The 27836-nt window shown below is 35.6% G+C and overlaps 1 protein-coding gene across 11 annotated transcripts in view; it reads right to left on the bottom strand.

Annotated features, from left to right (window-relative positions):
* The window catches only part of NBEA (neurobeachin), a 514689-nt gene that overhangs the window by 71411 nt on the left and 415442 nt on the right, over positions 1–27836 (bottom strand). For all 11 annotated transcript variants that reach the window (XM_074815844.1, XM_074815841.1, XM_074815846.1 and 8 more), the window contains 4 exons: positions 27200–27315; positions 17542–17654; positions 7936–8076; positions 181–300 (listed from right to left, as the gene is read on the bottom strand). In XM_074815844.1, the coding sequence (XP_074671945.1) occupies positions 181–300; positions 7936–8076; positions 17542–17654; positions 27200–27315 (490 nt within the window). The remainder of the gene's footprint in view (positions 1–180; positions 301–7935; positions 8077–17541; positions 17655–27199; positions 27316–27836) is intronic.

Here is a 27836-nt window from a genome sequence, read left to right on the forward strand (position 1 = left end):
AAGAATCTTTGATGGTTTCTGTTAGAACAATAATCTTTAGTAACATCTACCTTTTATTTAAACTATATCTAGTGTACTAAATATAAAGATATGAAATATAAACCCCTCTTTGTCCCTACATAAAACAAAAGACCATAAATGAAAATGCACATTTATTGATTTATTTAATGTATATATTACCTTCACATCTGAGGTATCTCTTTGGCTGTTCCTCCAAGACCTGGCTACTGAAGAGAAGGTTCGATCTGGGTGGTCAAACTTGCCATCATTTGCATTTAGAAAGAACGTTGTAAAGGGCTCCTGTAGTCAGCGAAATGAAGACGGATTAAGAAAACAGCAAAAGGAATCATGCAGCAGGTTTCTAACAAAATCCAAATTACTGTTGCAGACCAAAATGCTTCATAAAGGCAGAATTAAAGAAAAATATGGCACCTTAGTTGTATCTATGCATAGGTATTTGTACTGAATATCTTAGTACATTTATTGGCAATAACACATTTTACACACACAGAGATCTTGAGTTCTGGCAGGAAAGGTTATTTTATATATTCACTCTTCCATAAGACTAATTATTCATCAGTGGCAGATCTATGTAGCTTAATTCCAGTTCACAATGGCTGCCTACTTCACTGCAACCATCATAAACACCCTCTGTGTTATTTATATTACCATGCTTTGCCTACCCCTTGTAAGATGGTATGCCAAAATAAAATCTTAAAAAATCCCCTGCCTGGATTTTCCTTTTGTTTTCATTTAACTTAAAAGAGCTCAGTAGGTTCCACTTTGCCTCACGGTGGGCAGAATGGCTCTATGGTCACTGTGAGACAGGCTATGGTTACAGGATATCTAGCTTTATCATTACTTTGGGGCAGAGATACAGAGCTGAAATATTTAGAGTTTTTACTTTTGCTAATTCTATCTGAAATCACACTCCCAATACTTACTAAATAGAAATAGCTATTAACTTTGGGTAGGAAGAGCTCAAGTCTTAGACAGTCTGGAGAACCCATTTTTATGTCACTGCACTCCACTGCAGGGAAGGGGTTGACAGGGGACCAAATCCTTAATTTGACAGCAAAACCTGAATACTGAGATCACTGCCAACTCCCTGGTTTTCCAGCACCACTCCATTAGCTCTCTGATTCAACTAATATTTGGCAATATGTCTACATGGATGGAAACTATGTCTTTCTCTTTGCCAAAGTCTGATGGCGAATGCTTGAAAAAGTGTGCCTTCCATTAAATTCACATATAAATTTATTTCCTTGCATGTCCTGATCATTTGGAAATTTTGTTAATCAAAGCAATTCATAATAACCAGATCATAATTCTTATTACAGTATTACCCATCTGCTTTTTGCATTTTATTCTATATATCTTCTATCTCCTTTTCTGAAACTTTTGAACAAAGCAGGGAACTCCTCCATTAATAGGAATTATGTCACACTATACACCTTGTGTTTAAATTAGCCAAGATTAAAGAAGATTCAAGCAATTCATTTTCCATAGCATTTAGGAGCAATTAAAATATACGTAAGGAAAACATGGATGCAAAGGTAGTGAAAGAATCCAAAAAGGAAAATAAAAGAGGGAATTCAGACTTACAGAGACCATTCTTTCTCTAATCTTTACTCTGCATGTCTTCCTAATTAATTGTTTCTATCATACATAACAGTCAACACAGGCTACTTTTTTTCAAAGACAAGAAAAACTCTAAATTTCTCTCTCTAAATGAGAAGGAATGGGATCTCTCTCTTATTGTCATCATAGTATGCCAGTACCTTTGAAGTAGCTTAAGGGAATTGTTTATATCTGAACAAACATTTTTTTTAATTTTTTTTTTAGCCAGGGACAGTATTTTATCTTTCAGTGTCTGTCAGTGCAAATATGGAATAACTTTCATTATAATAATGCAAAACATTCTACCGCTAACAGAATGGTGGGGGGGGTTTCAGTATTTTTTTTTTCTCTAAATACATTGGGGATTTATTTTTAAAAGATATATTCAAAATAATAGGTAACAATTTAAGAAATATACTTTCATCAGTGCATTTATTTCCATCAAAGAATCTTAATATGTGTTAAATAATTAATTAAAAATAACTAAATTAAATACCAAATCATCACAATATCATTTCTTATTGGAAGACCCTAAATCCCATTGTACAATGACTATGTTTGCACTTGTGACTATTGAAAGAGTGTGTGTCAAGTGAAGAAGAGGTTTATAATTTGAACAGAATACTAACATTTAACGGTAGCTGAACTTGATGAGCAGTACAAAAGTATCACAATGAATTGAAATACTGAAAGAAAAGAAATTAAGTTTTTATGTGTCCAGATTTTACAGTGATCCATATAGTGAACTTCATGTAAAATATAAATGAAAAAGTGTATGATTTGGACCCAGAGCTAGCAAATGGCAAACAAAATACACAGGAATTGGATTATAATAATTTATCTTAAAATCCTATTAATATTATCATTTTAATATTGAATTTACATAAATTCTTTTAACATTAGAATTATTTTGGTTTTGACTGAATTCTTCCCCCCCAGATCCCTGTATATATTTGCAATAGCAATCTTTGCAAATTATGCTACTTTTCTAGCTTACCCATACTAAAAGACTTTATACATTGTTGATCTGAGCACAAATAATTCTGTCTTCTACCAACCCCTATCTATCACTTTTTTCTTTGTAAGATATGTGTAATTTGTTGTGAGTATCATTGTGAAGCAGACTGTGGGTCACTGCTGAGGTTCTGAAATAAGAAGCAGTTGATGGATTTAAAAAAAAGCAGAAACCAGAAAAATTATTTCATTACAGTAAATTATGTAAAAATATTAATCCAAAATTCCATTAATCCACAATTCCACATTATTTTATAAGCATCTGAGACAAATATACAAAAGCAAAAAAATTCATAATCAAGGATTAAACTTTTAATAGCTGAGCACTACAGGGTGCCCTATTATGCTATCTTGCTATGACCTGTTGTGCCTATCTTTTTAGATTTTTAATCCTTAGAAGAAATTCAGAGCTTTCACTTTCTTTATCTCAGACCTCTCACATAATTTTAAGGTAATTTTTATTCTCTGGAAAGTCAAGTGCTTATGTTATATAAATACAATTCATATCTGTATTCAATATACTCATTTAAATACTGTTACTCTATGATACCGATTACTGTCATTTCATGTAAAGGTTTTGTTGCTGTGAAAGCTATAAAGCTGCACAATGTTTTCATTATAACCCCATCTCGCTCATTCCTAATATTCTGAATAAAATTTACGCCTTGTTCACTGCCAACAAGAAGATAAATTTGTGGGGTACTTGATTACGATGAATACAAGCTTGAGCTGTGGGAACAAGGAATTTTTCCATTCGACAGCACTTCTCTCCCTCCATCCCCTTTTAACTGTGCCTACTCCCATTTGAAACATTTATGGTGGAAGTAGAGGAGGGAGGAGGAAGGGATGTGTCATTCTAAGACATCTTATGGCAAACAAAAATGTCTTTTCAGTCATTTGTAAGAGGACAAAAAGAGAGTATTTGGGGTTTCAAGTCTTCCCCACCTTTGAATCTCACCAAAAGATTGGGGTTTCAGCTCAAATCAGACCTGACTCATAATAAATCCAGAATTTCTTTTACCTTGTACAAGTACTTAGTCATTGTAACATTAACTGGAAACCAATTATTCTCTACAACTTCTTAACTACCACCTTAGAGAATCATGCTCTCTAATACTGGTCTCTCTTTCAATGAAGATGTAACTGACTCACACAAACACAACCTCTTCAACAGCAACTACTGAGAGCATCCAATTGCACCACAACTCTAGTCTATTTCACCCAAAAATCTGAAGAAAATGCTGATATTCACATTCTACATTATACAAGCCAGAATTCATTCAACTGCCTACTTTTCTGTTTCTTCTGTCTACTTTTCAGGTTGATATTCAAGTCACTGGAGTATATGGCATTCTGATGTAGCATTCTGCAACTTATATACTCAGTGGTCCAGATGGAAAGCATGTGAAAAAAATGCTCTTGAACCAAGTGGTAAGGTCACCTAGCCATAAACTATGAATATTTAATTTCATTTATACAAAAATGGAACTAAGTCAACAGAACAGTGCATCCCTTCCCAGAACACTTTTTATTCTGTTTGCTGAAGCAAACTTGTGGGCGATGTTGGCTCCTACGGAATAAGCAGAATTTCTTGGGTTTGTATCTAAAGATGTGTGATGTGCAAAAATGTTTAACCATGGTTTGATGTCAGTTACACCTCAAAGGAGGGGAAGACATTATTATATAAATCATGGCGTTCTCTGCTCGCTTTTATCATCATTGTTAACCTGAACAATTGTTAACTCAACAATACGGTAGACTTTGACATTCATTAGCTACCTCTGTAAAGTAGTTATCTAATCTTTAATCTACCCCTCAATTTAGAAAGAAAGCTGATCACTTTCAAGAAACAGTTGATTTTGGATATAAACCTAACGTTTCTGGAGATCATGTGGAATTCATTTGTAATTATAGCATTAAATATTTCTAGGCTGTGGCTCAGTTCATTTCTTATGTAGCTAATTAAAGGGTTATCTCTTGACCTTTCAGAATTCTAGCATGATGTAGTCACCTGAAATGTACAATTGATTAGTTTAAATAAACATGTACAGGTAAATTAATACATGTACAGGTAAATATAATTTCAATTCACATATGAGTTTGTGCATGCACACATGTATGTGTGTGTGTGTAGAGCAGTTGTACAGAAGGAGGGTGCATGCATTATCTTGCTTTGGGAAAGTTTCAGGGTCAGCTATATAACCCTCAAAATGACCATAACCAAACTGATATATGGCCTGGTGAGGCTGAACCATTGCTTATCCTGAAACTGCCTTCATTTTTTTTCTAGCATTCTTACAGAGAAAATGGAGCACACATAGACTTGTACAACCAGCTCACAGAAAATACAAACAGAAGCTTTGCAGATGCAGTAGTAGCTCACAGCTTCAGTTAAGGATTACACCCTATTCTATTAAGTACAATGAAAGGCAGAAGAACAAAAATTAATATTAAAATTATTATATTAGCTGCAATTATCAGTAGCCTCAGCATATTATATGCTAAGCCACTGTCGTATGTTTGAAAACATAATTAAATGGGTCACTTTTAAAGATGGATTTTTACTGGACAGTCTTAGTATACAAAAGAACTCAAAACCCTACTACCGGTGAAAAATTTATTAATGACAAAATGAAGGCAGAGATTGATGATATCAAATTTGATTAAACAGGACAGAACTGAGGCTAAGGCATAAAGTGCCTTTTATAAAAGTAGCCTGATATATCAGATAAAGGAAAGCAACAGAGGGAAATATAAAGCAGTAGGGAGCAGATTATCAGAGAATTGACTCAGAAATATATTACAAGCAATGTTTTGAAGAGAACTGACAGGAACCAGATTGCATCTGTCAAAGCCAAAAAGCAAGATTCAAAAAAATTTTTAAGGTTTTATGGCAATTACACAACTCTATACATACATACTTCAGAGTGACTGAAAGGTCCTCTCCTACTGAAACTACTGTTTTCTCCAATCCAAATGCCTAGGCACATAGTTTCTCCCCCTGGATTCCCATTACTCTATACTGGTTTGTTCTATTTCTGTCTAGACTATCTCATTCCCAGTATACTCTTTGTCATAGCTTTTTGTTTGTTTGTTTGCTTGGTTGCTCTCCATTTCTCTCTTTTTTCTTTCCCTTTTCTTTTATTCTTTGGTCTATGTAGTCTTCTCCCATGATTTTACTTTCCACTCCTCTCTTTCACTCTGTTTGTTGTCACCTTCTACCAAAAGCTCTGCTGTTACACACCCTTTCCCATGAATATTCTTCAACCCCTTAAAATACTGAAAGCATTTTTCTATCTGAATCTCTGCATCTCTTATTGTCAATTTCCTGCACTAGACTGTAATTTGCCTTTTATAAAATGTTCTTACACAGTCTTCTTCGTAAACTCATACCAAAACACTAGCTCAAAAAATTCACGAGCATGAAATCCTACTTTAACTTCCAGAAATCTGATTTAGCCTTATCTATCAACTTCATTGGCATAATCTTCTCCCTTAGGATTTTTCATCCTTTAATTTGTAGCCCAAAATATCTCTCTAAGGATCACTATGACTTTATAATCCCCATAATCTTTTCCTGTCTCTATACACACTTATTTTCAAATCTTTATTTTGGGTTTCCGTATGCAGCCTTATCCGATTTCATCATGTTATTTCCTTTTTCCCTTTTCTGAGCTTTAAACTTTCCCCACGTCTGTCTCCCTCTCACTTCTGTTGTCTTCTCCCACTAGTGACTGCTTTTTTTTGATGGTCACTCCTATTTAAATAACCTTTAGAATATCTGTCTAGGTGTGCCCCATATTTAAATTGTCCCTTTGTTGTTTTCACCTTCTTGCCATCAGCAATCTCTTCCCTGGAAAGCACTGCCTTTCCTTTTCTGCTTTCTATTCTCACATATATTGTTCGCTCTAACAAAAATAATTTGTCAGGTCTATATTGCAAGGCCATCAAGGCAGAGACCTTGTTCTCTCGCTCTTTTAGGTCAGAAAAGAGAGAGCAAGAACACCTACGGTATTACATAAACAACAGTAGTAAAAATGACACAGCATTAGCCTAATACAGGAAATGAATACTCCTTGGTGTGTTGTACATTCAGCCTGTAAGCAGACTTTTAGACCTAAGAAATTGCCAAACAGCAAGAGGGGATCTTTTGTTGAATAGCAGCCAAAATTAATACATAAACATGCAAATAAACCCACTGTTTTTAATATACTTTAAGGCAACAAAGAAGCACATGTGAACCATAAAATGTATTCACAGTATATGAATAATTTAGCAACATTTAAAAGGAGTACAGTGATCACCCCATATAGGAGTGTAATCAACGTTTAGTTTCCCATGGGTTAAGAAGTATATCCTGAACTCATAGACACATGAATTCTTCCCTTCTGAGCAGAAAAGCAGGACATGTCTAAGGGAAGCTGAGATGAGTGAAAAATCAGATGTCAAGCTTTGTGCAGTTCTGCTTTGCTTGGTTGTGCGCAAAACATACTTAGAATACACCTTATGCAACCGATTTTTATTGGCGGGGTATAGTTTAAGTTCAGTAATTACACAGTGACTCAACTTCTCATTAACTCGGGTTTCTCTGTTAAACTTTCAGTCTCTCATCAACACTCCTTTTTCTGTAATTCAGTGTGTTAACATGTAAACTGAATTCAGATTCATTCTATCTTTGAAGTTTGGCCACCTTCCCTAGATCTGATTGTGAAGATTGGGTTTAAGTATGAGGTTTCCAGAACTGAAACAGCAGCTTAAGTTAGAATCTACAATTTTACATTTCTGAAAACTGTAAGTTATTAATCCATTGAGAAACATTGTTCATTTGCGTAAAGTATTACTCCATACTGCTTTAATATAAAACTGGTTCTATAATTCCCCTCTCAGTTTGACACAGTTTAATGTGCTTTCTACAAAAGATTTTTCTTTAATGTTGCATATATCTGTCCCTAGCTGAAAAATAATGAATATATGAATAGTATCAGTTTCTCTATTATGTAGAGACTTTTTTTTTTTTTAGATGGATTTAGTTTTAGATGTATTTTCTTCATCATATGTGACCTTACACCACAGTTTTGTGTCTAAACATATTTCAGATTGTTTGGGTTGGAGGGACCCCCTGATCACTACAAATGAATATACACAGTATATCTAGAGAACTTCTGAGATTTTAACGTAGGGAAGAACAATAAGATTTTGATAGAAAGGTACTTTCATTAAAAAAATTGAAATAGTGGCAAGTGACAGAAGAGATGCTGTAGAAAAATATATTAGTAAAAACCAGGGTACAGAAATACTCACAATACGAACAAGCCAAGCCAATGTAGAAGTAGATGTAGAGTAGTGGGTGTTGTAATGATAAGGTGGAGTCTGATCATCTTCCCATGTCTCATACCGTTCTGCATAGAAGACTGCTCTCTTTGGGTTCAAAGCACCAATAGGCTGCAAAGGGGGAAGAGGTCAAATGTATTATCAGCTGAAGGGCAGCATGTCTGATATGTCATGGGTTAATTCTGCATTAAGATTCACTACACAGGAGAGACTCTGCAACCAAACTCATTCCATGCTGTAGTAATCCCTTCAGATTGCTGTAATCTTAGATTTTCTTTTGAAAGGCTTTGTGTACTAAAAGTCTTATGACTTTATTTATTTTAAAGGACAAATACAAGTGATCCACATCTGCAGATTTTTCAAGACCTTCTTGAAGTATGAGTTGTTTCCCAATTAATTCAGTTAACATTGTTCTGGAAATAGACTTCTAAAAATGCATTTAAAATGCATCGAGGCCAAACTAATATTTCTGTTGCTGTCATTCACCATAATCACACAGCTAATGAAAACTGACTTTTGCTCACACAGGATACTTTGTAACGCACAGTTCATGATGAAAAGATTTCATGCAGAACTGCTGATGGTGTCTGGTGATCCTAAGCAGAAATACTTAAAAACCATGCATAGTCCTGCAGGACTGGATGTATTTTCTGACTGAACAAAGCCACATTTTACTGAGCAAAACAAACAAGCTTTGTACCTAAAAACAATAGAATTTGGAAATTATTCACAAAGTCCATTCTGAGCACATGTAACAGACAATCTATACAAATTAGGTAAAAACCAAAAGAAATGTAAGATAGTAGCAGGAACTATTACTTTTGGTGTGTCTACTTAGCGGATACATGCTTTTCTGTGATTTTTTTAACCTACTTTAGCTCAGAATTTTTTTCAAAATGTATTGGTCATTGTGTGTCCAGAAGTCCCTGGGATAAAGAAAATACAACAGAAAGTAACTAAAACGTTGAAATAAATATATAAGTGATCTTAAATCTGTTTTTCCAGATGAGCTAGTAGTAGTGCATTTATTACCTATCTGCAAAGAATCTTCAGATTTTAGCTTTTGCAGTAAAATTGACCAAACACACAGAGTTTAATACTTAGAGGAGAGCACAATTCCACACATAATAATTGTATAACCTTAATATAATTTTAAATGATTACTTGATTTGTATTAATCAAAGATTAAGAGTTAGAATTCATATTATTAAGGGAATTACGACTTGACAACAAACATATACTCAAGGACTTTGACACTTTTCAAAATACTACCAGGTATTATGACATTTCATTTTACCGCATAATTTTTCTACTGAGCTAAAATGCAAAGTAATTTGGAATGGAAATAGCAGTACAAGGTCAAATCAGTTTGTTTCACTATTCTATGTATGTAACCGAACTATTTTAAAGCTACAAGTATTTTATTCCTTCACTGCTGCTATGTTTTTTGAGATGGCTGTTAAAAAGGCTGACGTAGAACATCACGTTTTCCAATTTTACATATTAGAACTTGTTTTTAAATAGCAGTGTTTGATGAACACTTAGATTTTAAAACTATGATTTCAGTATTTTTCACATGAAACACTTGGGATGCTTAATACTTTGCTGTGTCATGGAGATGTTAATAGCTTTCTCATAAGTGTAAAATGTATGAGTAATCCCTAAGGATCAGTGTTATCTGGTGCAGATTGCACTGCAAGACCTCACAAAACATTGTTGAAAAAGAAGTATGAGCCATTCCCTAACACTCTCCAGGCTTGTTTTCCAACTACTGGAAAAAGAAGAAATAAATATTTGCATTTTTGTTATACTCAGTTTTGCTACACATCCTGCCACTGTCAGGAAACATGTTGGCATTATTATAGTCTATAAGCTGCCAATATATAAAAATGGTTGTTCAACCTATTTCTTGAAAGAGTAACTTATTAAAAGACATTCTTTTCCTATTAGACTGACAAACTGTGTAGATATATGTGCATTTAGCTAAGCTGTATCAGGGCTCTGGGTTGCTTTGGGGACTGCATGGGACCTCCTGATACCACCCTCATTAAGCTACTGTGAATCCACTACTCTGGCAAAACAAATTCCCATCCCCAAACGCACATTTCAAAAGCTAAAGCAGTAATTCACACCCTAGTCTGTTAACAGGAAACGTTCACCCCCTCTGAGAAAGAAACACAAAATGGCAGACAAATCAGTGAGATTGTATTTTGTAATGGAAAATACACCCTGAGAATATCTCTTCCCTCCACTGTGAAGGTACCTCTTACCCTACACTGCAGTGAATTTTGAGGCTATGGAAGACAGAGGCATCATCTGTCACAATATTACTGTATATATATGTTTGAAGGTACAGTAGGGAAGCGATATGGTGATTAATTCAAGACTGAAAATCAAAACTCTAGGCCTTTCAAAATATATTTGAAGCTAATCAGATATCTTTCATCAAATAAGCCATGTGTTTTCATTCTTCACTGTAAATTGATTACAGTAAGAAGAACTGTGATGCATAACTGATGCTCAAAAATAATTACAAGGTATTTTATTTTATAGAGTAGCAAAAATTTAATGATGGTTTAACCCGTAGCTTTAAATAACTCCTTTTTTAAAAAAAAAAAAAAATATATAGTTGTATTCAATGAAAAAGGTACTTTCACTCAAGAACTTGACAATGATTTTCCAAAATCACATAAAACGCTAATGCAAACACACCATCATGTTTTCTAGGTTCTTCACGGAGAAGTGTTATTTCAATTTAAAAGATAAAAGATGTAAGATTGTAAAATGGTGCATTCCCATTTTCATGTAAAAATGCCTGCACAGTAGCTAAAATAATCTACTTTCAGAAGACACATGTTCAATTTATTAAATGATAAACCTAAAAAGCTGTATTCTGAAGATTACCTTCATCCTCATCAATATTCTTTTCAGAGTCTGAATCCATTTTTCTTTCAATTACTTTAGGATTCATTTGAAGAAAAATGCTGAAATGCACAAAATATCTGCTGAATAAAATGGAATCTTTAGAGAAAAATATCACGAGACTCATCTCTTTTCTTGCACGGCATGGAAATTTTCATGTGGAAATCTCTGGGAAGAACCTTTTCTGGGAATTACCTGTCCTTGCAGAGAAAGAAAGGAGGAGGTGAGGTAGAGCTTGTCTTCAGCTAGAAAGTCTCACCTCGACTTCTTGGGACAGATCCTGGATTTGAGGAACTAGTGATCTGGATGGTAGCCTGGGATTCGGGAGATCCAGGTTCATTTCTGCCATTCCACAAAGATTTCTAGTGTTCCCGGGTGAACTGCTTAGGTATGACTATCGCTTGCAATACAAAGGTGTGCTAGAAATCCCTGAGCTAGCTCTAGAGGAGCTAACATGCATACACAGCACCATTTATGCAGAGATGACAACTGGAGTCTCAGAAGTAGTGCAGCTGCCTCACTGCAGCACTGCACAGGGAGAGCTGGGAGCTGCCCATGCTCGTACAACTCTGCAGCTTCTGGTTCAGCATTACATCAGTTATCTCTGGCCTGTGGCAAATAAATACAAGGAACATCTGATCCCCCTTTTCTCCTTTTCTGTGCAGTAATGGTGACCTCTATGTGAACCACTTCTATGCACATTAATGGAAAGTACTCAAATCTCACATTTTTTTGTTGTGTAATTTAAAAACTTGTTGATTAACCACAAATAGATCAGCTTCTGTGTTCCAAATGCCCAGGCATTTTCTGAAAGCAAAAACTTCCCTAAATGAAATGCCACGGAGTAAATTCAGAGAAGTCTGCCCCTAGCTTCCTTAGAATTTTTTTTAACGTCCATGTGGCAAAATGCTGTCACCCAAAGAAATGGTAGAAGTTCATCCTTCAGTAAAGACATGTATTTTCTGTAAAGATTTTAAAACTCAGTTGTACAGACTAGCAACTAACTCAGATTTTCTCTGATGAGGCATGTGTCCTGCTAGGTGACATGTTCTACAGTAATGGTAGTCTGACATTTCTTGTGAAATGTGTAGGGTATATGCAATTTTGGTCACTTTTCCATAGTGTTACAGTGCCATTCTCAGTCCAGAAAGTCAACTACTATGGTTTTAATTCTGACACCATGGGTATAAAGTGAAGATAAATTTTATTTATGGATCAATCCCCGTACCTTCACATAATGGGAGAAAATTTTATTTCCATTTCAGTGAGATTCTACTGCTGTGTAAACTAGTTAAAATTACTTGCATAAACAATACAAAGGCAAATATCAATCCATATACTATGTCTCAGTCCAGTACTTTAACCATAAGACTAGTCCAGAAACTGAATTTGAGTCAAATTGTTCTGAACATTAAATAAAACGTTCTTTCTATAATGTTTTATAAAATGCTTTTTCCAAACACACTATTTGTCTTTTTATTAAAAAAGCCCTTTGTAAAGACTCATATCAAATAGTATTAACTTTTCATAAAATGGTATTATAAGATATACTTTACTCCGACCAAGCAAAAGAACTCACTTTATGACAATGCCTATTCAGCCACTTCACTTCTGATGTACTAAAAGCTGCCTGAGTTTATTTTATACTTCTTTTTCCATTTAAAAATAAAGTAAGTATTTACTTTAACATTAAAAACACACTGTTATTCATGACATTCTTTTTTCATCTGGCTAATCTCTTTAGACATCTGGCCTTTGAACCAGTGTATTGTCAATACATCTAGTGTTTATATCCACTGGACATGTTATGTTAGCTCATGTAATATTTACTGTTTTGCCAGCAATCTTCATAGAACTACATTCTCTCATGAGAGCATAACTGAACGTAGCATCCCATTTATGCAGCCACTGAAATAGTGTGCTTATCTTGACTCTAATTCATGCAGCTGTTATCTGTTTATGTCTTTTTTTTTGTAATGTACTGTGCAAAATAGTAGCTAGGTACAAAAGAAATCTTGAGCATGCCTTTATGTGGCTCTGGCTGAATACAGACTGAGCTCTTCCTGACTGCTTGCTTTTTTATTAAAAAAACCCACCAAACAACAACCTTTAAGTAGAACTTCTCAGGAGGGTACTTTAAAGTTTAAGATAAATTCTAATTTTATCCAAATTTGTAAACAACTTTTCTTCAACACATCAATATCAACATTATAAAATACAAGAGTTCTGGCAGATTCAAAGTACCAGAGTTTCACAGAGTAAACAAACTTCTTATTTAAAAAAATAAAATGTTTAACTGTGTGGCTTAAACCAAATGAGAATCAAACTCACTTTTCTTCTGATGGTAGAGTTGCATGCGGTAAAGAGAGAAGTTACAGAAACCGATTTCATTTTTACAGTGAGAGTGGCTCTTGATAAGTCCATAAACTCCATTCCACAGCTTACACATTTTTGGAAGTATTAAGTGTGGTTTGCCTTGAAATATTCACACTTCGATGTGTTCATTTGCATTATTACATTTAGAAGCCTTGGGGCTTTATCACTTCCTTTTCTTGAAATGGCACAGTAATAAGGAAAAGTGGTTATGCTTATCACCACCCGTCAGTCAAACACCTTCTATATTAACAAAATATAATTTTTTCCACTCAATGAATGGGCGTGTGATGTTTCATACACATGTCAATATTAGTATTACTTTGCCTGGTGAAGAAATCATTTTATTTAACAGGAGGTATGACTGGAAGTAAATGAGAAGAAATTCCCATTTACACTTTAATGAGCAGGGACAATGCAGCATGTCAAACCGATGCACTCACTATAATTTAGGAGTAAAAGTCATACAATTTTGCACAAACAAACCATACTACATTTTAAGTGTGTTGAAATCCCCCAAAACTCAGTGTACAGTAAGGGCTGCATACACATTTCCTGTACTAATGTTTAATACCATGGGTATTCTTCCAAAGGAAATCTCAATAAAGAAGAAAATAAGCAGATCACCTGGTGGTTTGATAGTGAAAAGATAATCTATGTATCTATGACAGCCTCTTTCATTAGCTTTTCATCCTGTCAAACAATAAATATAACCTTTAACCTTGTATATGTAATGAATAAAACTTGAGCCTACACTGTCTAATCAAATGAGAGGTCCAATATATCCTACTGCTATGGCACCTTCTATGCCCATGGGCCCTGGTTTTAAATCTCAAATTATATGTAAAAGGAAAAAAAAGCCTTGATAGGGGAATTTCCAAACACTTCAAAGAAAAAGGACAGAGGAATTCTCAGACTAATATTTAACTATAATTGTTCTGAGGCAACAAACAACATCTGGAAGTAAAAGTACCACAATAAGGAGTGCTACATAAAAACAGAATAAAATAGAATAGAAGGAAAGGACAAGTTACATGTTCCAAGACAGCTTTGCAGAAATGTAAATATTTAAGTTTGAGTTAAATGCAAAAGGCATATGTTTTACTCTGTCACTAACATCATAAGCAAGCCAAACACATCTAATTTCATTTCCACAAAACACATGAATTGCATTTGTTGTGTATGTTCACTTAGGAGTTGTGATATTGCAAAGGTGGTGTATCACATTTTATACAGAAAGCCTAGGAATCAAAGGTTAAAAAATTTCAAAAGAAGTACTGTCAATTATCATAATTGACACCAGAGCTTTGTACGAACTTTGTGTGATAATACACAAATTAGTTATGTTTTAGAAAGTTAGATTTAGCATCTACATTTAACTACCAAAACTATTTTCAATCAACAAAACAAAGCATGATAGATGTTTTCTCTTTTAATTTCATTGCTTTTGTGTGCTTTTACCACATATATAATAGTGTTAAAATTCTAAATAATTTCAAAAGATTGTTTGAGAGGTATTAATTACTAAACTTTAAGGACAGAGGCTTTGTGAAACCTAAGAAGGGCAAACTTGCAGGAAGAGAGAAAGCCAAGAATCGACAAAGGATATTTTATCCGTCAACAGATTAGCTGGAGGTTCTGATTTGCCATCAAATCTGCAGGAATATTTCTCCATTGCAAGGTAAAATCTGACAGAAGGAAGTGGCTCCTCATGGAAAGGATACTGTGTGTGCCTGCCCCAGAGGTCTGGCTGAGGCTTAATAGCACACCCCGGTTCAATAATGTGAACAATAAATCACTAACTCCTGCTTTTAAGCACTAGGCTACTCAGGATTCACCTCCCTAACAAGGAAAGAAGGGGCTTACTTACAGATACAGGACGATATCAAAAATAAAAACAGAATTGCCAAGGAAATACTTCAGATATGTTTTGATTTTGAAGATTTTTACTGATAATGCACAAATTGAAACAGGATGCAAGTAATGCATAACAGCCCAAGTGCACAAAGAGGGGCATTTAATATTAACTGGCCACTGTCTTCTACAAAAAATTATTAATCTATTTTTCCTTTTAAAACCATTGTAAAATGATCAGATGTTATTATAGTAAACACTGGAAAAATTTGACAATTACACCCCTTTTATCCTGAGGGATCCCACAACACTTTACAGATTGCACGTGTTTTCTCACGCATCCATGGGATAAATGCAGCCCAGATATTGCCAGAAAGGAAAGACCATTCTCCTTAACTAGTTCTGTGTAGGCTTTTTTTTTAGTGGTCAAAACCCTAGCTTTTCCAGAGGAAACCACTGGTAGCTTTTGAATAAAAGAATGCAGTTATCAAATTGGGTAAGAAAAAGTCCTCGGGCAAAATACTGCTGTGCACATTGCACAGATTCTTGAAGAATCATAAATAACCAGGGACTTGATTTTATATTTCCTTTCAAGGGAGAGTTCTACTAGGAGTGCAGTGATACTGAATAAGCTATACAAGCACTAATTCCATAATGAGTCTTTACTAACTCATGAGGAAAACCTATCTATTCAACTATCATGCTACTTCCTGTAGCAATTACATACTTTAATAGGCTGCCATAAAAATTTGGATTCAACCAAAACTAAGTACCTAATGAAGGACTCCTGAGACGCTGTCTTAATCACGTTGCACTTCACCACATGCAGTGCTATTAATACTAGCAAGAAGTGAGTTTGAGAGATTTTGAAAAGTGTAAGCATCTTAATGAAAGGTTTATCACTACAAACAATTCTAAACCAGAAATATTTTTATACATGCTAGGGAACAAGCCAGTGCAGGATGATCACTGGTCTTTATTTAGCTCATGTCTGTGGATTTTCCGTTATTGTTCCTGGCACAGATTACAATGGTGTTACAGAATTGAAAAACACATTTGTGAAACATACCTATAATATTGTGAAAGGTCAGAAGTTTTACATAATGTAAGTAGAGTCTCAACTAATTTGTTTACATTTGAGGCATACCGTGAATGTAGATTAATTTCTGGTTTTATTTAATTATTTATTTATCTAAGAAAAAAAGGGAGAGAAAACTTAGGTGTCTCTATCTGCTATTATGCAATCAGGTCCTACTTGAATTATTTTGGAAGCCTCACAAAAGCAGGCTTCCAGAAATGGTTACAATACATCTGGAGGTATTGCAAGCACACTCTTTCCAACAGGGATATGAGACTATGAGATACCCAAGGTGGGATCTCTCCGTTGCTGCCCAGGATGTGTGTGTGCAGGAAAAGGAGGAAAGAAAAGCAGACTTAAAGGCAGAAGCCACAGAAACTCTCATCCCTCTCCAGCAACAGAAGGAAAAGCAGGGGCTGCAGCACAGGACTGCAGCACAGGTCTTGGGGGTCATTTTCTACTCTCCAGCCTCATTCCTTAAGTCAGCAAATGACGGCCCCCTATGGTTTTGAGACTCACTCAACTTGGACGGGCAACTTCTCCCTCCTGGCTGAGGAACTGTGGCAAGGATGAAAGAAAGCTGTCCATGTCCAGACAACAGAAACGTCACGCTGGGGATGTTGCAAGGCTACCCACCTTCACTAGTAAGAAAGTACACACACTTTCTTAGTTGATAGGCACCAGGGAAGAGACTTCCCACAACCCAGTTTCAAACCCGTTTTTTTGTGTAGAGCCCCTCCATATGCTTCTGCTATGCTTGGCCAACACACCTTCTCTCCAGTCTCTTGACACAATCAGAGGACCACAGCTGGGTATAGATGGCAGTCTGGTGCTATTAGAGAAACAAATACTAGGAACTGTGTAATTATAAAGCACTAACTGCCCAAGTCTGGCTGAAGGACAAAACCCACAAATAATGAAAGGGACCAGATACTCCAGGGTCTAAAATACAAAGTACTTGTTTACTGGATAATTATTAAACCAAAAGGAGGTGCTGCTATTACATTACTCATCTAGTCACTGCAAAATAAAGTGAAAAATTAGTTCAAGCTTTTTATTTCCAAAGGATCAGCTTTAAAAAACTAAGGGAGATAATTAGTGAGATGAAGTGGTCTGATGTGATCCATATCAGAAAGTACAGAGGAGTTACAGGTTTGGAACCAGATCAGTCAGGGACATGGAAGTAGCATAATGTAGAGATTCAGTACAAAATTATTCTAAAATAGAGAAGTCTATTTCAGACTTTTCCGACTTTAAGATAAAGACCTAACTTAACCAGACTATAAGTATAAAACAAAATTTCTTCCTGAAGGGTCTGGCTGACTGTCTTTAACAGAATTGAAGCATACCTTTGAAAGATCTCTGAAGTTCCCTGGAAGGGTCAGGTCTAACTCTTCAGATTCATAGTTTGTTAAAACCCATGGAAATACAGGGTATTGGTTCAGATCATTGTATGTTCGTCCTATTAAGAAAGAAAATGTTTAAAGAATTAGAAAAAAGTGTCCACTTCTCCAGCTGAAAAGCAATCTAGCGGTTACTTTTGTTGCATCACATGTTCTCAGTTCCCACCACTTGACAGAATCAGGTGTAAATCTTCCAGACAAAAGTATTCATTTAGATGCACTTATCTTGAATCAGAGGTCAACACAGAAATCAGCATAATATAAAGAGCACAGTATCTTTTAGGACCAACTAAAATGCACCATATGCCAATAAACACTTTCTTTTTTATTTCCATTAAGCTATTTTCATAGCATGAATGTTGAAATGTAAAACCACTAGACTATTATTTTCCTAACAACTGTATGCAGTATCATTAGCTGGCAAAGATTAAAGGAGACTCCAAACAGCAAGGGGCTAAATTTGAGGTTTTCAAATCTAGGTCTATCCTAGATAGACCATATTAATCCATTATTCCCCATGGCTCTTCTTCACTGAAGAAGTGGTGAGATTTCACAGCAATCATGGAATCAAAGTGGAGGAAGTCATGTTTGCTTTAATACTATTTTGTAACCACTTTGAAAATTAAAAATATTTTTCTCCCTCCTAAAAGACAGCTGACTGTCCCAGGCCACTCCCTCCAAACTTAATGAAGGAAACATTGCTACCATCCCAGTGCCTCAAATGTGCAAAAGCCATCTTTATAGTTTCAAAAGAACAATCTGCAACTGAAGTGAACTGAAAATTATGAATCCATCACCAGGAAAAGTGTGTTTGGGAAAGTCTGTTATTTCTATCTCAGCTGATATTTAGTAGTATCTAACACTTCAGTGATAGAACAAATGAAGTTGCTTAGTACAGAACCATCCACCATATTGATTTACTGAGAACCACACAATATGCAACATGAGTCTTAAAAAACAAAATCAGGTCATAAATATATGTGTGTGTGTATTTATATAATATAATTAGCAGACTGAAATAACCCAGGTTAACAATTCCCAGTCCTGCAGCAGATTTACAGCCCTGTCTCACTAACTGCTTCCTTCCAGATTCTGAACAGATTCCTGGGGTATAAAACCCAGCACAGGAAAACACAGGCTTCCTTGTTCTGAATAGCATTTTCAATTCTCCACAAAAATCAGCTCTGCCTTAATGAAATGTGAAACTTTCACTACTCTACAAACACCTTATTTTTTCAATAGAAGTTGATGAACAAGAAGCATGTTTCTATTTTGTACATAGTTTCACTGAAAACAGGAAAAGTGTATCTTTTTAACAACTGTGTGTCCTCATTTTTACATTTTGAACACAGATGTTCACAGGATTATAAAAAAAAAAAAATTGAGTTGCAATTACAATTTTGTTAAAAAAAGTAATACCAGCACTGTGTGCCACACACAAATAAAGATGGATAGAAACAAACCCACTTCTTTAATATCAACAATGAATGAATGCAAAACCACTCTTGGACAGAATGAGAATGTATCAAACAATTAAATCAAGAAATACACCAGAATTTATCCATGTGAGCAAGGAAAAGGAAAGGTACTCTCTAGCAGAATATTAATTGTTTTACATTTTTCTGGAGGGGCTCTATATGTCTTGAAGTAGGACAACTCTGCCTCATTTTCCATATCTGTCAAATCAGAATATTATTTTCCTTTTTGGCAAGGGATTAATTACATATGATTTGTAAAGTTTCTTGAGACTGTCAAATTTAAGGTTCTATAAAATACGGCCTTTATAAAACTATACCGTTATACAATCAAAGTTTTTCTCACCATCAGAATCCTCAATTAAAGTAAAAGAAGAATGTGCAAAAGCTTCCACAAAAGGAAGACATTTGTGTTTATGTAGACTGCAGACTAAAAGAAATTTGAGATTCAGGAAGAGAATGACTGAGATGACTGTAGTCTATTACAAAGCATAAGCAAAAATGACGATTCTTCAGAATCAAAAGTTTTATGGAAAAGAGTTCACAGTTATAAAGACCTTCAACTGAAAACACTTTATAAAAACATTTGGAAGGGTGAGAACATCTTTTTGCAAAATTTTGAAAGGAAATTTAGGGTTATCCAAAATGATGTTTTATTTCAAGATTGAGATTTTCCACATTGGGGTTTTACTTAATTTTGACATTCATTTCATTCATTTAATTTCAATTTCAGTATTCAGCCAACAAGATTTTGACTTTTTGTTCCTATTCCACATAGGAAAATCATAAATATGTGAATAGCGCAAGAAAAAACGCAATCCTGAGCCTAGCTGCTGTACACGAGTTCTCCTTTACTGTGTGGTTTTGATAAGTTACTTATAGTATGGACACATGAACAAATTGTCATGTGGAATTAACTCTACGTCAGGACACTGCAGTAACTCTTGTGTGCATTTTTTTAACCCCGCAGTGAGAAATAATTTGAAGCAGTTTATCCCTCAGTTTAAGTAGGATAAATTACAAACAACAGAGCCTTTGTGATCATGTATTTGATAAATATAATCATAGTTTTGTGAAAAAATAAACAAAATATTTACTTCTCTCCTACTTGAATATTTATAAAACATATTTTATTTATGAAGAGATTAACTACAAAGAATAGCTGTTAATTTGTTTAGTAAAAAAGTTAGTGATTTATTTTTCTCAATTCAACAATTTTCTTTTTAATATCAACAAACAAAAAAGACTTGAGAAGATGAACCATAATTTAAATTGTGAAAGGAGACCAAACCTAAATGATGAGGTAAGACCACACATCTATGCTTATCTGAGTGGAGGACAGTGATCTAGGCCTATAATGGGATTACAGATCCCTAATTCTAAACATGCATAAATATTAGTGGTTTAACTTTATTAGGAATGCTTTCTTGATCAGTTCTGGATTCACAATGACTACTTTCAGAGTAAAGTCACCAGATGAATATATTTAGCCATCTCATCAGTTGTCTGGTGCTTCCAGCAAGAATTATTTGGTTCTTTCTGTAGCTGAATAAATATAAAACATAAACCTGTACCGCTATTGGTAGTCCCTATACCTTTTCAGAAGCTTCAGATTTTCCCCCAAGTAGGCTTACAGAGATTAATATTAAAGGCTGAATATTAAATATCGCAAGCCTGTGACACTAATCTACTTGAACAATAAAACTGAGGCATAGTAAATGAGATCTCAGAAATACTGGATATGTTTCTTCATTAAAAAAAACTTTTTAATTAAACCATCCAATTTAACGTTTTTATATGGCACTTTAGTTTTGAAGGTAAAGTGAGCTAGAGACAGCTGACAAAGAAATTATAACTGCAATTCCTTGGTGAAAATGTTAATGACAGCAAAATATTGTTTAATTAGATGATTGCAGCATCTGGATTAACACTCTTTAAGAGCGATGTTCCTGTGCTTGTCTGCTTCTTCACACTTTACAGACATTTTGTCATCTCTAGGTCATTAGGAAAGAATTTTTAATGATTTTTCTAGAAGCAAGTAGTTCGAGTTACATCTAATTAGATGACAATAATAAGCCCAACACATGCAGTAGCTAAATATATACATAATTAACCAGTGAGGGCTTGTACATCACAGAGTAAAAAAGTGGAAAATGCTAAACAGGCGAAAAAAAAGAGGGAGGGGGAAGAAGTTCATCTGAATTTATTACCTGACTGAAGATGTCATTTTTTTCCAAAAACCTTTAAAAATAATCCCTTTCCACTATGAGAAATGACTTACAAAAATTATGGATATAATTATTCTCCACTTCTTTTAAAAGCTGTGGCAGGTAGGATTTAAAAGAATTAAAATTCTAATAAATACAAATGCAAACACTCATTCTGCAATTTGAAAAGAAAAAAACCTAGCAGAAATCAGTTAAATACTGAGAAATAGATTTGAAATCTAGACTTCTAACTAAAACAGTGCGCACTGCAACCATATTACAAGATGACTTCCTGTTCCCACTCTTCTTGATTCCTTTTGCTGTAGTGGGATTAGTTTTAAGTACTTTTTTCAATAATCTTGTAACTGAGAATAGTAAAAATTATTTGCTCCCTATATCACCCAGAGGGTTGACATACATGCTGATCACATGCAATATGGCCTTTTCCTGTGCATCTAAAGAAAGGACAATTAGAATAATCATAGATGGTTCCAAGCATTCAAAGCTAAAGGATCCCTGAGAAGGCAATAGGTAGGAGGAGGGGGAAGGTGGCCAGGAAGGCTTATGTCTACATAACCAGGACAAAAACCAGGGGCACAGAGAGTATAACACTGAGACTGATTGATAAGTAGCAGAGTGTAGTGTTTACCTTTGGGAGAAAAACCCAGAGCTGTAAACATGATGAAATATGCTCAAGTCAGAAAAGAGGGCAAGAAAGAGGTGAAGACCTTGGAAACAGAATAGGGAGGCGAGAAAATAGTTGGCTAGAGGGCCAGACAAACAGGTTGAAACAAGACTTTAAAGAGTTTTGAAAATGGAGAGTAATTTCGAATTGAAATTGCAATGAGACATCAGGCCAGTGCAAGTGATGGTAATCAGATATCCTTGGGTAAGAAATTATCTAGAAAGAGAGAACTGTGATAGCTGAAGTAGACAGTTATTAAGTCATGAGTACAGATCACAACAGAAACAGTTAAACTAAAAATGAAGTCGGGCAATGTTTCAGAGGTGGTAACAGGGTGATGTAAAGATTTTTTAAAAAGTCATAGAAAGATGGATTTTTTCCAAGGGGACACTTCAGTATTTCAAACATTGATTAAGAACTTATAGAATAGCCAGGGGCCATGCTTGTCAAGACAGACAAATTGGCAAACCAGAGAGAGATTTAAGGAGAGATTCATATATTTATTTCAGTGGTCCTGTTCTACAGAGACCAACCAGTCTGTGTAATTAACAGTATTAACGAGCAGTCAAAGGACTTCTTGTGGGAAAGGACCCAGTTGCATGTCACAAATGAAAGAAATGAGTTGGTGTCAGAAGCCTCACTTCTAAATGTCTCTCTTCCAAGGCTGCTGTTTCTTGAATAATTTCAGAAAAGGATCACAAGAAAACATAAGTGATTTCTTACCGTTTTGTAAAAAGGGCTAGATGCTACTTAAGGACCATTGTAAGAAGAAAGAAAGCTACAAAGAATTGGCAAAAAAGTGTATTAAAGCACTTCGTTAGTGGAACTCTATCTATTTGGAAGAGAAGAAAAATCAACAAAGGGACCTATGTATCAATTACCAGCAGATAATCCACATAATCCACAAGTGCCAAACCTCCACACCTCTTAACTGACTAAGCTATAGCTCAGATATGCTGAAAAAGCCAGTAGGAGCTAAATGGCAACACGAATAAAAAAATTTTGAAGCTTGTATTTCTCAATAGCTAAAACCAATGATATTGTCAAAAAAGAAGATGCTGATTAAACAAACAGTTATAGTCTAAAACTAGGCCATTGCTGCCTACACGAACAATTACTGGCAAAGAAGTTGTATCTTCTAAGGAAATATTTCTTATGCGGTCTCATTACAAAAGAGTGTAATTAAAAATTTATTTGGAAATTGGATTTCCAAAGAAGAAAGAAAAGAAAATACATGTCTTGTCTTTACTTGGCAAAGGAGGTCATGAATATAGTCAATACTCTGTCTTTGTATACAAAATAGAAAATCCTGTATCTACTTCTGACTGACAAGGGTCCTGTCTACAGTCCATATAAGAATTTGTTTCTGTTTAACACAGATGTATCTGGACAGTTATCAGTTCAGTGTTATCAAAACAAGGGCAACATGTAGTAGAGATACTTTGCTTCCAGTACTGTATTTCTGGTAGATATATTATTTTTTTTAGTGCTTCATCGAAAAACACCTATTTGTTGTAAAGGAAGTATTTTGGAGAAATACCTTTCAACAGAAGATTTACAGAAGCACAGGCACAGCTGTAAAAGCAGTGGTGTCAATCAGGCTGCCTCATAGCTCTCAACCCCGCAGTTTCCCAGATCTCAAGCCCTGGCAGTAGATTGCCATGCAATGGTGGAGCCAGGAAACAGGTTGGGGATGTGAGAACCTCTAGGCTTTATAACATATATTTATGTTTTGATGCTTTCTCCTCTGCCACTGGACTTGGAGCTCACATACACTCCATTGTGGGTGGGTTTCTGGTTTGCCAGGAATTTTATGAAGAGATTCTTTGCAATACCCCCAAGTTCTTCATGAGTTTTTGGAAGTCAGCTTCCTAGCTGAAGTTCTGACTTCATTAGAACTACAAAACAAGGTTATCTTTCAAAAAAAGAACTTTGGGGGATTTTTTCTTCTGTCAAAATGTTGGAAAAATTTAGGGTTTGTTCCAAACTGGAATAAAAAGCTTATTGCCATGTGTAGAATCGCCTGTTGGCTTTCAGTCAGTTTTAATTCTCTTATGTTGTTTTCAGAAAAGTTTTTATGTGTGTGTGTCACTGGCAGGGAGTCCAGCTATTGACAGTAAATTTTATTCTAGTTTTCAAAAAAACTTCACAAGTTTCTATGAGAGTGCATCAGTGACCGCAGATGTTATAATGACATTAGCAACTGAAATCTATTTATCTGTGTTCATAGAGGCTACAAATCTTCAAAATCTTCAAGAAAATGAAGCAGAAATAGGAAGAACATAATACAACAATGCAATCATGCTTTCTTACAAGCTCTTTGCATTGAAGGCCATTCTAACCTGCAATAGTCATAGGTGATGTCAGTGGACCCTTTACTTCACTAATCCTGCTGGAACACTATCAGATGTGACAGCACTCTTGCTGATTGGGAAAGCACCCAAGAATCTCAGCTGCTTTTAGACATCCCTCCAAAATCTTTTATGAGATCGTACAGTGATACATGAACATGATGACTGTTACCCTTCTTGGAAAATGAAAACACAGCAGAAAATAAAGAGAATGGTAAGGACCCATTAGCAAAAGCCAAGCAATGCAGATGGGTTTGAAATAAAAATCAGAGTAAGGGATATTCTTTGTGGCAAGGAAAATGTCTTCAAATGTTACCCAACATATTGTTGACATCTTAGTAGAAGAGTATGCATGGTATTAATTTTTATTTGACCAATACTGGTCACTTCCAAAACTTTTAACAATCAGCATATTGGCTCTCCTTCAGAAAACATATATTTGTTGATCCATGTGACCTCAAAGCATCATTAAAAAGAATGACTTTACAAAATGAGTCAGTTAATACAAGATGGAGACAAAGAGTTAAGCTGAACTGCTTCTAGAGACTCAAATTTACCTCCCTCTCTTTCAGGGAATATGGTCTTTACCTAAATTAGAATTTGAATTTGATGATGCACTGCTGAAAGACTTCATAAGATGGTAGGTAATGCTGTGAAAATGAGCAAGTGAGGTTATGCAATTAACAACAATGAGATTATATGAACAAATGAGATTTACCAGTAAGAAACTGATAGCAAAAAATCTGCCAGAAAATAAGTGCTTTGAGTCAGAGAGAGACACTACTAAGGTACTGACCAAGCTGCTGTAAGCTTTTCCAAATACAGTACAAGCTCATAGACACACAAACAAAATAGAGTCAATAATCCTCCAAACCTTTGGTATAGCAGGTGGTACCTGGAGTGCAAATGTCAGGCCATCCTGTTGTAAGGCAGGTGAATGACACTAGACAACATTAAAAGAAACTTGCCTCATGCAACTACCCAGGTGTTTGGCTATAAAGCCTGCCTACCAGTACTACTGTCAAACAACAGGTCAAAAAACATTTTTCCTGAGACCTCTGAGATACTCTGAAAGGAAACTCTTTAGGCTGAAACTTGTTTATTGATGGATACTTTAGCATAAGTGTCACTGCAATTCCTAATTGACTTCAGACTTAATGATGTCTTTCAGGTTTGGATGCTTTGGTGATGTACCTAAAAATAAATGACCTTGGAGTTTTAAATTGATTAAAAATGAAAAGTAATTTATCAAAAATTGGCTCCACTCTTGTCTACTCTCATTTAAAGAGTTTAGACATGCTGCTTACAGAAGAAATGAATGCATAAAAAGGAAATTACAAGTGAAGGACGGTTCTGTCGGTAACATATTGGACAAGGACTGAGGGGACCTAGGCTAACTTCCCAGCTCTCCAGTAAACCCTTCAAGTTCAGGTGAGGCAGTCAGGGAGCCTGTGAGGCTCTGCCTGCATTTCCTCATCACCAGAAGGGCAGCGGATGTGAGAGACACAGAGCGGCTGGAGTCAGACTGATGTCCAGGAGCAGGATAGCAGCATTCCTGTGGTGCTGCGCCAGAGGTAATAACCGCTCAGCAGGGCTCCTTCCTTCAGCAGAGATCTGCGGGACGGTGGCTATAGTGCTCGTGAACCAAGCTGGTGAGCCTGTGTTGGGCCGCACCATATGGGCTTTCCAGCCCAGGTCTCCAGTAGCTTCAGGGACTCTGCTTTGTGCTCCACTGCACAAGGTAAACATGCTCTCAGATTTCCAACTGTTCAGCAGTAGCACTTCTGTATCACACTGGGATAATTTGATGACACATTTATTAATGTCTGTAAGACTGGATGCACAGAAGATGACTACCATATAAGCACAGAGGCAAAAGCCTAAAGGTTCAAAGCAAGTTAGTTTGACAGCTCCTGAATTCTGCCACTGCCCGACTGGGAAGAACATAGTGACTGTCCTCAGACTGGTCAGCGTAACAGGTACTACCTTTGGGTTTCACACTTAAATTTGTCTTATGTCTGGCCTGAGGATAACCTCAAGTATAAAAGTCAGGACCAAGTAAAGATGAGACTTGTAACAGTGGAGTACAAAATGCCTTGTGGAATTTAATTTGGGTTTCAAATTAAAGATCACTGGAGTGAAATGTCTGAAGAAGGCTCTCTGCAGGCAGGTTCATAAGCAGCATGTGTGCTACAGGCAGGAATCGTAATAGTAGACAACCTCCTGGAAATCTTTGTATATGGTGTAGAAAACTGCTGCTTTTTACATTTAAAATTGCCACGGGAGTTAGCACATAGAAAAGGGAAAGGTGAAAGGAATAATGTCATTGTGAATGTTTAATTAATGACAATTGCCAGAAAAGCTCTTCTTTTGCCAATAACGATTGGATGTCTATGGCAGTTATTTCTCATTTTAAATACCTAATCTGATATTATATTTCAGCTCAAAGAACTAAACGAGAAAAGATGCTGTAATCTAATCATACCACAATCCAGGTGACATCTGTACTAGGCAGAATACTGTTGTTATTCTGCTGTCTAGTTGCTGTTGCTGAGAATGATGAAGTAGCGAAATTACATTTTCCCATTATTATTTCCAGACACTCTCTGGCAATGGTTTGTTGACTCTAATAAAGCTTCAGACAAAGCTGTCAGCAGAGGAAATGGCAGAAGGGGAGCAAGGAACAGCCTCCACAACAATACATGAATCTAAAGTCTCAGTGATAAGTTGTGCATTTTCTGATAAAATTTAATGTGTGTGTTTCAGAATCTATCATAAAGCTGCAGCTGAATTCTAGAGGGATAAATGTATTCTATCAAGTCATGGTGCTTAAGACTTTAACAAACATAAACATATTATGAAGGATTAAAGAGTCGGAAGCCTTACCTGCTATAGTGTTGAGGAACATCAAGTATTCAAAGTTAGATATCTCCCGTCTCTGCCAGCGCTGAGTCATGTTGGAGGATTTATAAAGCTGTCGGGGAGTGGCCAGAGAGATTCTCCTAGGAAATACATTTAAAGAATTATTTTTTTAAGAGCCTCATTAAATGTTAAGATGTAGGGCAATGTTATTAGCGTGATTAATTTCAGATTCTCTCAGAGGCTTTTTTATTTCGTTTAATGAAGTCAAGAAGACACTATTACCCTTATTTGAGAAATTACTAAAATTAAAATCTGTATTTAATTTTACCAGTACTACAGCACTGTAATAATTCAGAATAATATATTTGGGGCCTTATTTTATTCTGAATCTGGTTAAAAGACTAGAAGTAAAAGAAACTGCAGACCTCCTGGTGCCTGGCTTGTCCAGCAGGAATAAAAGAGGAATACCATTTCCCTGTTTCAAAAGAATACATTGAGATAAGTTCATTAAGGTGAGTGAGTGATAGATTAAAGTGCCATGTATTTCCAGCACATGGGTTGAAGATATTTATTCCACAGTTTGGACACCTCCTCCATGGTGAGCTACCCGTGATCCCTTCCTATATCGCAGTAAGCTTTGAGATTTCTATTTATAGCCTGG

Source organism: Strix aluco, chromosome 2 (assembly GCF_031877795.1).
Source record: "Strix aluco isolate bStrAlu1 chromosome 2, bStrAlu1.hap1, whole genome shotgun sequence".
Classification (NCBI taxonomy): Eukaryota; Metazoa; Chordata; class Aves; order Strigiformes; family Strigidae; genus Strix; species Strix aluco.